General features: G+C 47.7%; 1 protein-coding gene across 1 annotated transcript; it reads left to right on the top strand.

The window, feature by feature from the left end:
• The first annotated feature begins 3635 nt into the window (after positions 1–3635).
• Positions 3636–4862, top strand: LOC111164569 (melanoma-associated antigen 8-like). The gene is made up of 2 exons (XM_089904877.1): positions 3636–3932; positions 4011–4862. The coding sequence occupies exons 1-2, from the start codon at positions 3651–3653 to the stop codon at positions 4860–4862; spliced, it is 1134 nt and encodes a 377-aa protein (XP_089761003.1). The 5' UTR covers positions 3636–3650.
• Positions 4863–14669: the final 9807 nt, after the last annotated feature.

Genomic DNA, 14669 nt, shown 5'->3' with positions numbered 1-14669 from the left:
TGTGTGCCCTGAGGCGACTCGGGCGGGGCTGTGGGCCGCCGGGCCCCTCTCCGTCTCCTGACGTCTCTGCCTGGCGCCCTGGGGCCGTGGTGGCCGTGGGCTGAGGCAGCGACTTCGGGTCAGAAGAAGGGAGGGGGGCGGGCCCCGTGGGGACTGCGTGGGAAGCCGTGAGGATGGACGAGGGCACCTTCCGCGGACGCGGAGCCCCACGAGCCCCCCCGGGAGGGCTCAGTGATGCCCCCTCGTTCCCTCAGGACGCCGTGGGGTTGGTCTCCGGGGAGAGACGCCATTGCCTGAGGGCCGACGGCGACACCTTGAGGGGGGACGGGAGCTCCCCCGCCACCGAAGAGATGGCGTTCAGCCCCTGCTGTCAGCTCTAGGAGGTCCTGGGCAGGGGTGGCAGGGTGTGGCCTTTCGTTACTTTTTTTTTTTTTTTTTTTGCGGTACGCGGGCCTCTCACTGCTGTGGCCTCTCCCGTTGCGGAGCACAGGCTCCGGACGTGCAGGCTCAGAGGCCATGGCTCACGGGCCCAGCCGCTCCCTGGCATGTGGGACCTTCCCGGACCGGGGCACGAACCCGTGTCCCCTGCATCGGCAGGCGGACTCTCAACCACTGCGCCACCAGGGAAGCCCTCTCGTTACTTTTATCTGGACGTTCTCAGGGCAGTGAGGCCCTAGACCTGAAGGGGCAGGGACAGCTCGGCAGAGGGAGGAGTCCCAGGCTTTCCCCGGGCTCAGATTAAGGACTGAGGGCACCCCGTACACCAGAACAGATGGGGCCCAGCAGTTCTCTGCCCTTGCTGCCGACACGGGAGAGCCAAGGATGGTTACTGGCTGTGGGCCCCGGCTCACTCATTTTCTGGGGGATTCCCGGGATGGTGAAGACCTTGGTCTGGTGGACGTGCCTGAGTTCAGCCCCGGGAGGACTACCACATGCTGCCAGGCGTCAAGATAAGGACCTGAGGGAAGATTTGCTGCACCTCCCACCCTGTAGGGAGGGGTCTCACAGCCACCTGCCCCTGCTGTCAGCCCTGGGAGGCCACATAGCAGGGTTGCCAAATGTGGCATTTATTGACTTCCACTCTGGGAGTCTCAGGGAGGTGAGACTTTTTCTGAGGGGTGGACCTCAGGGTAATAGATAGGACTGTGAGGGAGGATTGAGAGGACCACCCTCCCAGGTAGGTTTGGCCTCTGTCTGCCCTGAAAATACCCATCTTAGAGAGAAGGGGCCCCAACCCAGCCCTGCTCCTCTTGTCAGCCCCAGGAGACCACAGGCAAGGTTGGCCAGATGTGGCGTTTCCTGACTTTTGCTGAGGGGAGGGTCTCAGAGAGGTCACAGCGTCGGTCTGAGGGGGAGCCACATCAGTTCAGAAGAGGGAGGAGTCCCAGGCTCTACCAGAAGTCAAGGGAAGGACCACTGGGAGGCCTGAAGGGCCCCTTTCCCTGAAAAGAAGGATGCCACAGGATCTCAGCGCTGGGAGGATCAGAGTAGTGGTGAGCAGATGAGAGGAACTCTCACTTCTGCTGCAAGCTCTACCAGGAGTCAAGGGGGTGGAGTGTCTCAGGGAGGTAAGGGCTGGGTTGCAGCAGAAAACTTCAGGTCAGCAGAGGGTAGGACAGGCTTTGCCAGGAGTACAGATGAATACCTTGAACGAGGAGTGAGTGCATTCCCTATGCTAGAACAGAGCCCAGGCAGGTGTGGCTGGACTTGGTGTCTTTTTACTTTGTCTGGGGTGTCCCAGAGAGGTGAAGGCTTTGGTCTGAGCTGATGACATCAGCAAAGGGGGAAGTCCCAGAATCTGAGGAGTCAAGGTAAGGTAAAGGCCTTGAAGGAGGACTAAGGTTACCCCCTAACACAGACAGAAGGGGTCTCAGAAATTCCACCCTGTCCACCCTGGCAGGATCCGGGCAGGAATACCCAGATGTGGTGTACCCTCACTCCCTGCAAGGGGTGCCTGGAGGTGTCCCTGGGAGGTAAAGCCTTGGTCTGAGAAGGATGATTTCAGGTCACCAGATAAGGTGGTCCCAGGCCCTCCAGGAGTAAAGAATACATTGAGGGAAGACAGAGGGAACTCCTTATCCCAGAACAGAGGGAACCCAGCCCCTGCTGTCAGCCATGGGAGACCCCAGGCTGGGGTGGCTGGATGTGATGTCTCTTCACTTTTGCCTTAAGGGTCTCAGGGAGGCGAAGGCCTTGGTGTGAGTGAGAAGACAGGTCAGCTGAAGGAGTCACATCAGGTCAGAAGAAGGAAGAGTCCCAAGCTCTACCAGAGTCAAGGTAAGGACCCTTGGTGAGGACCAAAGGTACTTCCAACCCCAGAAAGAAGAGACCCCATAGAGTCTGGCTATCTCCTGTCCTCAGGCCTGGAAAGACTCAGGCAGGGTTGGCTGCATAGGTGTGCCCTCACTTTCTCCAAGGGTGAGAGAGGTGTCTCCGAAAGGTGAGGTCCAGTCAGCAGGGGGTAGCCTAGGCCCTGTCAGGAGTAAAGATGGATAACATGAGGGAGGATTGAGGATAGCCCCACCACAGGACACATGGGGACCAGCTCTTGCTTTTGGCACTGGGAGGACATAGCAGGGGTGGTAAGATGTGGTGCCCCATTTTGGTCCATGGGTTCTTAGGGAGGTGCGGTCCTCGTTCTGAGGAAGTGGCAGTCTGAGGGGAAGCCACATCAGGTCGGCAGAGGGAAGAGTCCTAGACTCTGCCAGAGTTTAAGGTAGGGACCCTGAGTGAGGCCTGAAGGCGCACCCAGCTCGGCCCTTCCCCTGTTGTCAGCTCTGGGAGGCCCTGGGCACAGTGGTCAGATATGGTGTACCCTCACTTCCCTCTTGGTGGTCTCAGGGAGGTGAGGGCTTGTTCTGAAGGGGCCAGACTCAGGACAGCAGAGGGGAGGAGTCCTGGAACCTACCAGGCATCAATGTGAGGAATGAGGGTAACACTCAGCTAGGAGAGAGGGGGACCCCACAAACTTCATTCAGCTCTTTCTGTTACCCCCGGGAGGCTCTGGGCAGGTGTGGTCGAAAGTGTTGCCCCTTCACTTCCTTCTCATCTGTTTAAGGAATGTGACCTCTTGCCTTAGGCTAGCAGAGGTGCAGGAGGAGAGGGCACAAGCCTCTTTAGAGGAAAGGTAAGAACCTTAGCGTGGAGGGGATCATCACTCCAGAACAGCGGGGACCTCACAGAACTCGGCCCCTCCTCGCCTGTCAGGGGCTTCAGGAGCCCTGAGGTGAGGGCCTGGGTGTGAGGCACAGGTCCTCAGGTCAGCAGAGCAGAGGAAGCCCAGACAGTACTGGGAGACAAGGTGAGGTGTGCACCCTGAATGTCTGCCAAGGACCCCACAGTGCCTGACCCACCTGCCCACAGTCAGCCCTGGAAGCCTCGGGTTGTACTGGTTGGCTGCACCCTGAGGAGCTTTCTCGCATCTTCCTACAGGTTCCTAGGGGACAAACTGTCCAGGGAGACAGGAGCCCTGTGAGGCCCTAGAGCACCCCCTAAAGAGGGGATCTGTAAGCCAGCCTTTGTCAGAGCTGCCAAGGGTGCATTTCTTTGCTGAGGCTGCTGACCCGCTCGCTCTCTCCCCCAGGTCCTTGGGATCCCATATCCCACCATCCTGCTTACACTTCTACCTGCTGCCTCCAACAAGAGTCATCATGCTTCACTCTCCAAGGCATCTGCGCCTCACATTTGAGCCAGACTTTCAGACCCTAAGTGACATACGAGACCTGCTCACAGTGCAGGTTCCCACAGCTGAGGAGGAGGAGGAGGAGGAGACTGCCTCTGTTTCCTCTTGCTCTTTCAATTTCTCCTACCCCTCAACTTCCCCCCCTTCCTCTCCTCTGCTACTGGGCACCCCAGAGGAGATGGAGGAGGAGGAGAAGAAGGAGCAGGAGGAGGAGGAGGAGGAGGTGGAGGAGGAGGAGGAGACTGCCTCTGTTTCCTCTTCCTCTTTCACTTTCTCCTACTCCTCAACTTGCCCCCCTTTCTCTCCTCTGCCACTGGGCACCCCAGAGGAGCAGGAGGAGGTGGAGGAGGAGGAGGAGCAGGAGGAGGAGGAGCAGCCTGCCACTGTGCCATTGGGTCATCCCCAGAGTCCTCAGAGCTCCTTCTCCGCCATGCCATGGAGCACATCAGATGGAAGCTCCAGCATCCAAGGAGAAGAGGGCACACACTCTCTCCAGGCCTCAGCACACACCAAATCCTTGTTCAGAGGCCTGCTGGATGAAAAGGTGGCTGATTTGTTGCATTTCATGGTCCTCAAATATCGACTGAAGGAGCCCTTCACAAAGGCAGAAATGCTGAAGGCTGTCATCAAAAAGGACAAAAACCAATTCCCTGTGATCTTCAAGAAAGCTTCTAAGTGCCTAGAGGTGATCTCTGGCATTGATGTGAAGGAAGTGGACCCCAAAATCCACTCCTATGTCCTTTTCAACTCATTAGACCTCACCCATGATGAGATGCATAGTGATGACCAGAGCATGCCTAAAAATGGCCTCCTGGCAATCATCCTGGGTGTGATTTGCATAGAGGGCAACTGCGCCCCTGAGGAAAACATCTGGGATTTCTTGAATATGATAAACGTGTATGCTGGGAGGGAGCACTTCATTTATGGGGAGCCCAGGAAGCTCATCACCAGAGACTGGGTGCAGGAGAATTATCTGGAGTACCGGAAGGTGTCTAATAGTGATCCTCCACGGTACGAATTCCTGTGGGGTCCAAGGGCCTATGCTGAAATCAGCAAGCTGAAAGTTCTGGAATTTTTGGTCAAGGTCAAAGGAACTGACCCCATTTCCTTCTCACACTGGTATGAGGAGGCTTTAAGAGATGACGAAGAGAGTCGGGGCCACAGTTGGCCCCTTGGATAGTACTATTGCCATGTTCATTGTGCAGCATTCCTCAACAGTTTCTGACCCAACTGAAGAATGAGTGCAAATCTTCACTCCGTGCTTGGAGAGGGCAGGCAGGGTTCTATGTAGAGGAGGGTCGGGGTCAGGCTGGGAAGAACACACTGTGCAACAACTTTGTGTTCCTGTTCTGTATGGGTGACTTGAAAGTTTATCTTTTTTTTTCCTTTTGGTATTTTTTTCAAATGCTTTTCCTTTAATAGGTTCATTAGCCTTAGAATCTGTTTATAAATGATATTGGTCACATTTATTGCTAAACATCAGATTTAAGAATAAGAGTTTTGGGGCTTCCCTGGTGGCGCAGTGGTTGAGAGTCTGCCTGCCGATGCAGGGGACACGGGTTCGTGCCCCGGTCCGGGAAGATCCCACATGCCGTGGAGCGGCTGGGCCCGTGAGCCGTGGCCGCTGAGCCTGTGCGTCCGGAGCCTGTGTTCCGCAACGGGAGAGGCCACAACAGTGAGAGGCCCAAGTACCGCAAAAAAAAAAAAAAAAATCAAAACTCTTTTTATTATTCAGAACTGCAAATCCTACATTTCTCATTCCTTTTCTTCTTTGCAAATGGTTATCAGTAGCAGAAAGTTACACTTTTTTTTTTTTTTTTGCGGTACGCGGGCTTCTCACTGTTGTGGCCTCTCCCGTTGCGGAGCACAGGCTCCGGACGCACAGGCTCAGCGGCCACGGCTCACCGGCCCAGCCGCTCCACGGCATGTGGGATCTTCCCGGACCGGGGCACGAACCCGTGTCCCCTGCATCGGCAGGCAGACTCTCAACCACTGCGCCACCAGGGAAGCCCGAGTTTTGATATTTTGCAAAGCAAGTTGGGGAACCTTCCATCTTATTTTGTGATCTGGAACAAGATCACATGACATTGGAATAGGAATTTTCTTGGAAATGTGAAAGAACTCAGCAGACAATAGAGAAAAAAATGTAAAAACTGGTTCATTTTTGGATTCCCTTAACTACTTTAGTGTATTGTTCCATAATATTAAAATATATACCTGGACTTGCTTGGTTTATTCAAGAAAGTAGGAGTAATCTTAACAAATCTTAATTTTTTGATTCCCTTAACCATTTTAGTCTATTGTTCAGTAAAATTAAAGGATATATACTTGGATTTGCTTCGTTTATTCAAGAAAGTAGGAGTGATCTTAATAAAACTTCTCACTGACTCATTCATCAAACATTAACTGGATATTTTCTCTTTGGAAAGCGCTGTGTTAATAATGGAAATTCTAGGGTAAGCAAGACACACCCCTACCCATAGAAGGGTAGAGGTTAGGAGCAGCAATCGTATCAGGAAGATGGTGAGATGTCCTCTATTACCTAAAGAACAAGTAAAAGAAGAGTGAGGAGGTGGGACTCCAGATGCGAGCAGTCGAGTGGAAATGCCCTGAGCTAAGGCAGTCTGGGGCTTTGGGAAATGGCAATTCCTTCTATGGGAGTTCATTTTAAATTCAGCTGTGGGTGGTGGCAGGGGCCAGGCTCTCAGACTGTGTGTTTTAGAGGTGAGAGAAGAGCCTGGAATGGAAAATTGCTTAGTAGTTATGTTTGGATCAGGGGTAAACCAGAGGGAAATCCCTACCTGGGGCAGGTATGAGAGGTACCCTGAACTCTTGTCCCAAGTTAATACAGTGCATGAAGGTGCTCTATACATATCTGCAGTGATTTCTTGAGAATAGGGTGATACTCTCTTGAGTTGGTACCCAGAAGCCATTAGGCTGGCACTCCTTTCCCTGGCCTAAGAGAGCCAGAGCCAACTCTGTTAAAATCACATTAAAGGTAGGTTATCTTGAGTGTAATTAGGCCAAATCTAAGCAGGGTCTAGGCTTTGGTGGCAGTGAAATGAATGAAAACAGTATTTAGATGGATGAATACCTGGGAGAGAAGGAAGGAGTTAGTCTTTCACTTAAATTCTAAGAGCTTTGAGTTATATCAGCTGTGGAAGACTAACCCATACCCCAAATTAATTTATCCTCTAAGAGGAAAAATTTAATGAGTTTTGTGAAGCTGCATTTTTGCCTGATTTGATTGAACTGTGTATTATTTGAGATGTCCTGGATAAAAACAAAATCCCAGAGGAGAGGGCAGTAAGGTCTGGGGACAAAAAAATACTAGAAATAATTGCCATTCATTAAAGATCTAATAAATGCCAGGCACTGTGCTAGATGCTTTTCTTACTTTGCATACGTTCCAGCAGTCCTACAAGACAGGGCTTATCAAACCCGTTTTACAGAGGATGCATCCAAGGCTCATAGTGTTAGTAATTTCCCCAAGATTATACTGCTAGTAAGTGACAGGGCTGGGACTAGACCATGGTCTGAATTCATCTAGGGCCCACGTTGTTCCCACTCTTCCTAGCCCAAGGCAGGTCTGTCTTCTATTTCTCTTCTCAGTACTGTATAATATCTCTCAGGTGACAAAAAGAAGGACCATGTGATGGTACTAAAAGCAGGCATAGAGAAGGAAGGGGAAATGAGAATAAAACATAATTTGGGGATTGTCTGAGCTTTATTTACCTAGGGTCCTCCTGCTTAGAGACCTAGGATACCCTAATAGCTAACTCTGCCCAGGTGCTGCATTTGTGTCCAGTCCTAGCAATATCCTGACTTAGAGCATGCTTCTCCTGATCTTCCCCAGTGTGCCCTCCTGTCCAACTCTGGAACCTGGCCTGCTGGCCAGCTGCTCACTGTCTCCTCATCTGAAAGCTGTGCCCTGCTCCCCAGTGGACAACCCAGAAGTGCCTACCTTCCCCCTAACATAGAACATTCCTACTCCCTGCAGAAGTCCCCTGCTGTTCCATCTGTCACTCTGGAGCCCTAATAGCAACAGCCCCTTTAACTTAAAAGTTCAAATTGGAAAGCTCAGATAGGTAGTGTTGTTTATGCTGATGTGTAGTGAGTTGAATGGTGGCCCCCAAGATATATATATCTAAGATATATATATCCAGGTAGATATATCCAAGTCCTAATTTCCAGTATCTCTGTATGTGACCTTATTTGGAAATAGTCTTTGCAGATGTAATTATGTTAGGAATCTTGAGATTATCTTGGATTTAGGGTAGGCCATAAATACAGTGAATGGTGTACATATAAGAAAAAAGAAAGGGAGATTTGACACACACACACAAGGGGATATGAAGAATGGAGGCAGAGATTGGAGTGATGCATTTATAAGGCAGGGTTGCTGGCGATCACTGGAAGGTCGAAGAGAGCCACGAGATGGAACTCTCCTTCAAGGTCTCCAGATAGCCCTAGGAAGCTAATACATGTTCATTTCCCCTAGGTGTATTTAACAAACTCTCAAAGTGTTTTGCAAATGGGCTTGTTGGTAGAGTCTGATTTGGCACATAATCTACTGGTTGTTGGGATATAACTCTGAAGTTAGATACATTATTTTTGAAACCACCCTAATATCTGTAGTAGGATTTTAATGGGATGTCTTTTGGAAATTGATCACAGAACACATACATAGATGGATGTGCTTATCCATGTGGTTAAAAACCAAAGCCTTCCTCATAAATGATAGATAAGGAAAGACCGTGGAAATCTCTGTGTAATCAAAAGGCTACAGAGGCTAAATTCTTAAAATCTTTGTAGTCCTTCTAGGAGGTGAAAATGGTTCCTTAGCAGACATGCTAGTTTGTTTAAAAATGAAAAAAACATCATTGTTAGGAAATGCATGTTTGTGTCCCCCACAAATTCATATGTTGAAAACATAACCCCCAATGCAGTAGTATTAGGAAGTAAAGCCTTTGGGATGTAATTAGGTTTTGATATGGTCATGACGGTGGAGTCTCCATGATGAGATTAGTGTCTTTATAAGAAGAGAAATAGGCTAGAGATCTCTCTTGGCCATGTGACAATAAAACGAGAAAATGGCTGTCTGTAAGCCAGGAAGAAGGTCCTCCCCAGACACCGAGTCTATCAGCAGCCTGATCTTGGACTTCATAGACGCCAGAAGAGAAATAAATTCCTGTTGTTTAAACCACTAAGTTGATGGTATCTTATTAAAACAGTTTGAGCTGACTAAAACAACCATCCTTCCACTGCCCCTCATCTGTGTACCTACCACAGAGGAAAAATCCTGGTTTGCAGTGTGCCAAGAGGCACCTGTACAGGTGTTTGGGAATGTTCAGTCATGTATAAGGTAGCAGAGACTCATAAATTAAAAGACTTTGACTATGTATCACAAGGAAGGAGAAAATTTTCGGTCTGTTGAGATTACAAAGATTATTGCAAAGAGTAGTGCAGAAAAGTGCGTTGAGTGAAGAAGGGTGATTTCTCCTTGCTAAGATTTACAGAATCCTTTGACAACTAGGTGTGGTCCTATATTTGAAAGCACTTGTCACATGGTAGGTTCGTTCCTGAAAAGTTGGTGAATCTCAAGGTAAATTTGATTTTCTCAGAAACTCCCTTCAAGAAATGAAGAGAGTTGTTGTCATATCAAATTATAATCGCTGCTTTTTATTGAGCACCTACTAGGTGACGGCTTATGGGAGAGACTGGTGGCTTATGGAATAGACTACAAGTGCTCGTCCACATCTTGTCTTCCTCACCTTCCTGGGTGGTCCACTTGTTGTTAAGCAGAAGCCAGTATGCCCTTTCCATGCTTCCTATGCCATTCAGCAGCAAACATGGAGACCCTATGTCGGGATAATGGTGCTATGAGATGGAAGCAGCCTGGATCCTTGAGTCGTCTGAAAGCAGAAAGTCCCTGCCAACCCAAATCAGAATTTATGTGAACAACAACAATAACAATTGTGTTAAGTCACTTGTATTTCAGGTTTTGTCTATTGTATCAGCAAGGAGTTACTCTAACCGATTAACACACAGCTCCTATTTCTGGTTTTAAGCTTACTTAAATATTTTACTTAGAAAGCTAGTAGTTCATATATTCTTGTAAAAAAATTCTAAAAATAAAAATCAATCACAATTTCCCCCTTTACAAAGTTCCTCCAAAATTCAGACCCCTTCTCAGAGATAACCACAATTAAAAATCTGGTGTGTATTATTTTATTATTTTTTTAAACATCTTTTTTGGAGTATAATTGCTTTACAATGGTGTGTTAGTTTCTGCTTTATAACAGAGTGAATCAGCTATACATATACATATATCCCCATATCTCCTCCCTCTTGCATCTCCCTCCCACCCTCCCTATCCCACCCCTCTAGGTGGTCACAAACCACCGAGCTGATCTCCCTGTGCTATGTGGCTGCTTCCCACTAGCTAGCTATTTTACATTTGGTAGTGTATATATATCCATGCCACTCTCTCACTTCGTATTATTTTAAAGGCTATTCTAGGCTTTTCCATAAATGTATATATTAAAATATATATCATTTTTCTTTTAACATACTTGGTAATTACGTATATATTGACCTTCCACTTACCTTTGCCACTTAATAAAGTGAATGCGAAATCTTTCCATGACAGCACCTCCTCCCTAGAATTCTAAAGTATGTATGTGCCATAATTAATTAAACACTTCTCCTCCTGATGGACACATAAGTTGTTTACCATTGGTTACTATGATTAATAGAACTGAAATCAACATCTATGAACATGATTTTTTTTGGAAAATTTATATGTTTTCTAATAATAAAGATATAACATAGAAGTTGTGTTAATGTGCAAAGGGCATGAATATTTAAAATTTTTATAAATATTGCCAACATTGTATTCCAGTATATTTTCTCACAAATTACTGTATGTAAATATCCTACACTCTCATGAACATATTATTTTACCAATACTTTAAATTTTGGTCAAAATTACAAGTGAAAAAATATTGTGTCAAAGTTATTTTAATTTGTGTCTCCCGTTTTCTCATTAGGTTAAACAGAAAATTAACTTAATCCCTCACCCATATGAAGCTGGATTTATGCAGTGATGTCCTGAGAGAAGGGATTCCTCTGGGCATGACTTAAAGTTCTGAAATGTCAGCAGGACCTTTCTCCTTTACTTTGAGAAGCAAGGATTTGGCCAGAATGACCAGGAGCCAGGGAAGGATACTCTCAGTCATTGAGGGTCATTGAGAGCATCCTGGCGAGAGCGATTGCCAGAGCCCACAAGACAGCACGTACAAAACCGAGTCCAGAGAGCCCCAGGCAGGCTGGCGGTCAGGGCTCTCTGAGCCCAGAGTTCAGGGCCCAGAAGGAGAGATGGTGGGGAACCTGGGCGGGTGGTACTGGACGCCTTACAAGAATAGGCTGGGGAATCTCGGCATCCTCATGACCAGCTGGAAGTCCCAGTGTGGTCTGAGTGGGTAGGTCATTGGGAGGAGTGGGCCAGCCACATGCCAGACACCACCCGCTGCCTTAGAGTCGCCCCTGTGTCCTGTCAGGAAGAGCACAGCTGCTCCCCTGCATCATTTGGGTGAGCTACATTTCTTGACACCTCTAGTGGTCCAGTGCTCCCTTGCCAGTGTCCCCGCGCTGGGAGCTGTCTTGATGCCTGCTGGAGGCTGGGATGTGCCCCTGTGCGCAGTGGACCCCTCCATAGCAGCTGGGCTATGTGAGTGAGTGGGGTGGTGACCGACGTCTGCCAGGTGAGACAGGCCAGGGGCACCAATGAAGAGTGGAAGGCAGTGCGCAGCCACAAGGAGGGGGCAATTGGAGGGGCAATCCCTGGGACTAATCACCTCAGAGACTCTGCAGCAAAAGGGCTGGGTGTGAACGTGCATTGAAAAATGATCCAGGTGTTGTCCCCAGCTCAGGCTGCCTCCCACGGATTCTGAGCTGTTGGGACACTAGAGGGCGGGTGTCCTGTGGCTATGACTGCCGGTCTATGTTGCCACCAGACACTGTTTGGGATACAGGATTGGCCCACGGTGCAAACATTTGCAGGGTTGATGGAATCCTGTGGAGATGGTACCCCTCTTTGTTAAACTGACTGGGAGTGAGGGGATGTGTGAAGTCCAATGCAGGAAGCAACAGGTACTATCCTGTTGAGAGCATCTCCACCTCTAAAATGGTGTTTGCACATGGGGAGATGTCCAAAATGACACTCTCAGTGAGATTTTCCCATGGGATTTCTGAAGTTACATGAGCAGCTGTAACACTTTGGGTTTCCTCCATGCAGGCAGAAGGCCCAGGCAGGGGACAGGCTCTACATTTTAAATCATTGAATGTGATCCTCCAGCATTTTTATTGATTGATTTATTCCTTCATTTATCAATTCAACTAATATTTATTGAACACATAATGAGTTAAAAACAATGAGTAATCAAAACAAAACAAAATGACAAGGGACTTAATTCAGCTGTGGGTGGGAAGAGATAAGGAGACAGATTTTAGGAAAATTCTGTGAGATGGTGTTAGAGTGTGTGAGTCTGAGTTCTGAAGTTTGCTGATTAGGTAGAAGCTGTTTCTCCTACCTGAGACTGTGGATAGAGGAAGAAGAGCTGGTGGTGATTTGAGTGAGGAGTAGAGATGATGAAGGGCATGGCGAATGACGTCAGTGTGGGCCATGTAGATGGTGAGGTGGAGTGTGCTATCCACCTAAAGCTGTCCCTTGGGCAGTAGGAAACATGGGTTGGATTATCAGAAGAGGGTTTTGGGCTGGAGAATTAGGCCACATCAATAGAGGTCATTCATTGTATAGACAGTAGTCTGCATGCTATAGGATATCATTCCTTCTGCAAAACCAGTTAGCAGCTAAAATCACACAAAGTTTAATGAATACAAGGAAATCTTCTCTTTTTAAATTTATTTTTGGCTGCGTTGGGTCTTTGTTGCTGTGCACAGGCTTTCTCTAGTTGCGGCGAGCAGGGGCTACTCTTTGTTGCAGTGCGTGGGCTTCTCAATGCAGTAGCTTCTGTTGCGGAGCACGGGCTCTAGGCATGCGGGCTTCAGTAGTTGTGGTGCGTGGGCTCAGTAGTTGTGGCTTGCGGACTCTAGAGTGCAGGCTCAGTAGTGCACGAGCTTAGTTGCTCCACAGCATGTGGGATCTTCCTGGACCAGGGCTCGAACCCGTGTCACCTACACTGGCAGGCGGATTCCCAACCACTGTGCCACCAGGGAAGTCCCACAAGGAAAACTTTAAAACAAAAAAGAGTCCTCACCCAGTTTAATGAAACACAGGAAAACTTTCCCTGGTGGATTTCTGGGTGAGTACTTTTTCTTGATATGTATAACTATATATACATACATAAACATAATAGATATATATACTTACGCATGTAATATAACACACATGTATCATAAACACACACACACACACACACACACACACACACATATGCCTGTGTATTTGTGGTTCATATTATATATACAGTGACTCCATTCTGCCCAATGCACTGAATCCCAGTTTTGCTGCCTGGCTTTCCAGCACTGCCAACAACTTGTGTGCCCCCAACCTCTGCATCCCCAGCATACCTTACCATCCCATTTCTTGTTCCCCAACTCCTCATTGCCCCACCCCTGATCCAGACACAAAGGCACACACTGTCCTACTGACGTGTCTAGTCCACATTCTCAGCCTGAGGCTGGCTGCTTTCCCTGCAACTCACTGCCCCCCTGAAGATTTTGTTAGGATTTTTCACAGGCTCTTGCTGCCTGTCTATCCAAAACCTTGTCTCTACTTTCCTTCCTAGCCTTGCTTTGAACTCTCTTCTGCAAAGAAGCCCCTGCTAGCGCCTTTACCTGGTAGCTTCTCAGCACCAAATACCATGAAGGGCCTTCTCCAACTTTGCATCTGTGTTTCCTTCTTTTGAAACTATTCTGTTCATGTTCCGGCTCCTTCAACAAGAGCAGAGAACTTCACTCATTATACTTCCATCTGTTGCCTCAGCTCCCCCAACATGGCCCACAATCCTCCTGACTGATATCCAGGTTGCCTAATCTCAACCCAATCAATTAAAGATGTGTAGTTTAATACCCTAAATGTGAAGTGATTCTTATAAGAGGTTTTCATTCAAGGAACAGAGAAGCATAATTTGTCTGGGGTTCACAGCATTTCTTCTAGTTACTTTGTGTTCACACTTTAAACGATGAGTGTTTTTTAAATGCCTGGGGTGTGAGGGCTCACCTGGTCACTGTGCCAGGGCCTAATATACAAAGAAGAAAACAGCCAGCTCTGTCCATTGGATCTCAGAAGAGTTAGACACATGAAAACCAACAGTATACTTCCATTTCTCCCTTCTCAGTCTTTAGTCTGTAGTTGTCATATATTTCACATGTTTTAAACCACTCCATACATTGCTATTCATTTTACTTTAAACTATCAATTATACCTTAAAGACAATTACACCAAAGGGCAAACACCTTTTATATCAATATTTACTCAGGTAGTTGAAATTATGTTATACCATGGAGTTCCAATTTCCATGTAGTTGACCTTCACTCCTTTTGTAGATCCAGATAATCTGGCATAATCCAAATTATCTGGCATAATTTTCTGTCTGCTTGGAGGACTTTCTTTAATATTTCTCATAGTGCACATGTGTTGGTGATGAATTATTTCAGGTTTTGTAGTTCTGAAAAAGTCTTTATTTTACCTTTGTTTTTGAAATATATTTTAACTGGGTATAGAAATCTAGGTAGGGACTTCCCTGGTGGCACAGTGGTTAAGAATCCGCCTGCCAATGCAGGGGACATGGGTTCGAGCCCTGGTCCCGGAAGATCCCACATGCCGTGGAGCAACTAAGCCCACGTGCAGCAATGAAGACCCAACACAGCCAAAAAAGAAAAAAAAAAAAAAAGAGAAATCTAGGTAGACAGGGTTATTTTTTCTTTCATTACTTTAAAGATGCTGTTCCAATTTCTCTGG

Source organism: Delphinapterus leucas, chromosome X (genome assembly GCF_059928025.1).
Source record: "Delphinapterus leucas isolate spDelLeu-1000000601 "Yukka" chromosome X, BTC_Dleu_Yukka2, whole genome shotgun sequence".
Taxonomy (NCBI): Eukaryota; Metazoa; Chordata; class Mammalia; order Artiodactyla; family Monodontidae; genus Delphinapterus; species Delphinapterus leucas.
Note: the sequence above shows the minus strand (reverse complement) of the source record. Positions and strands in the feature narration are given on the sequence as shown.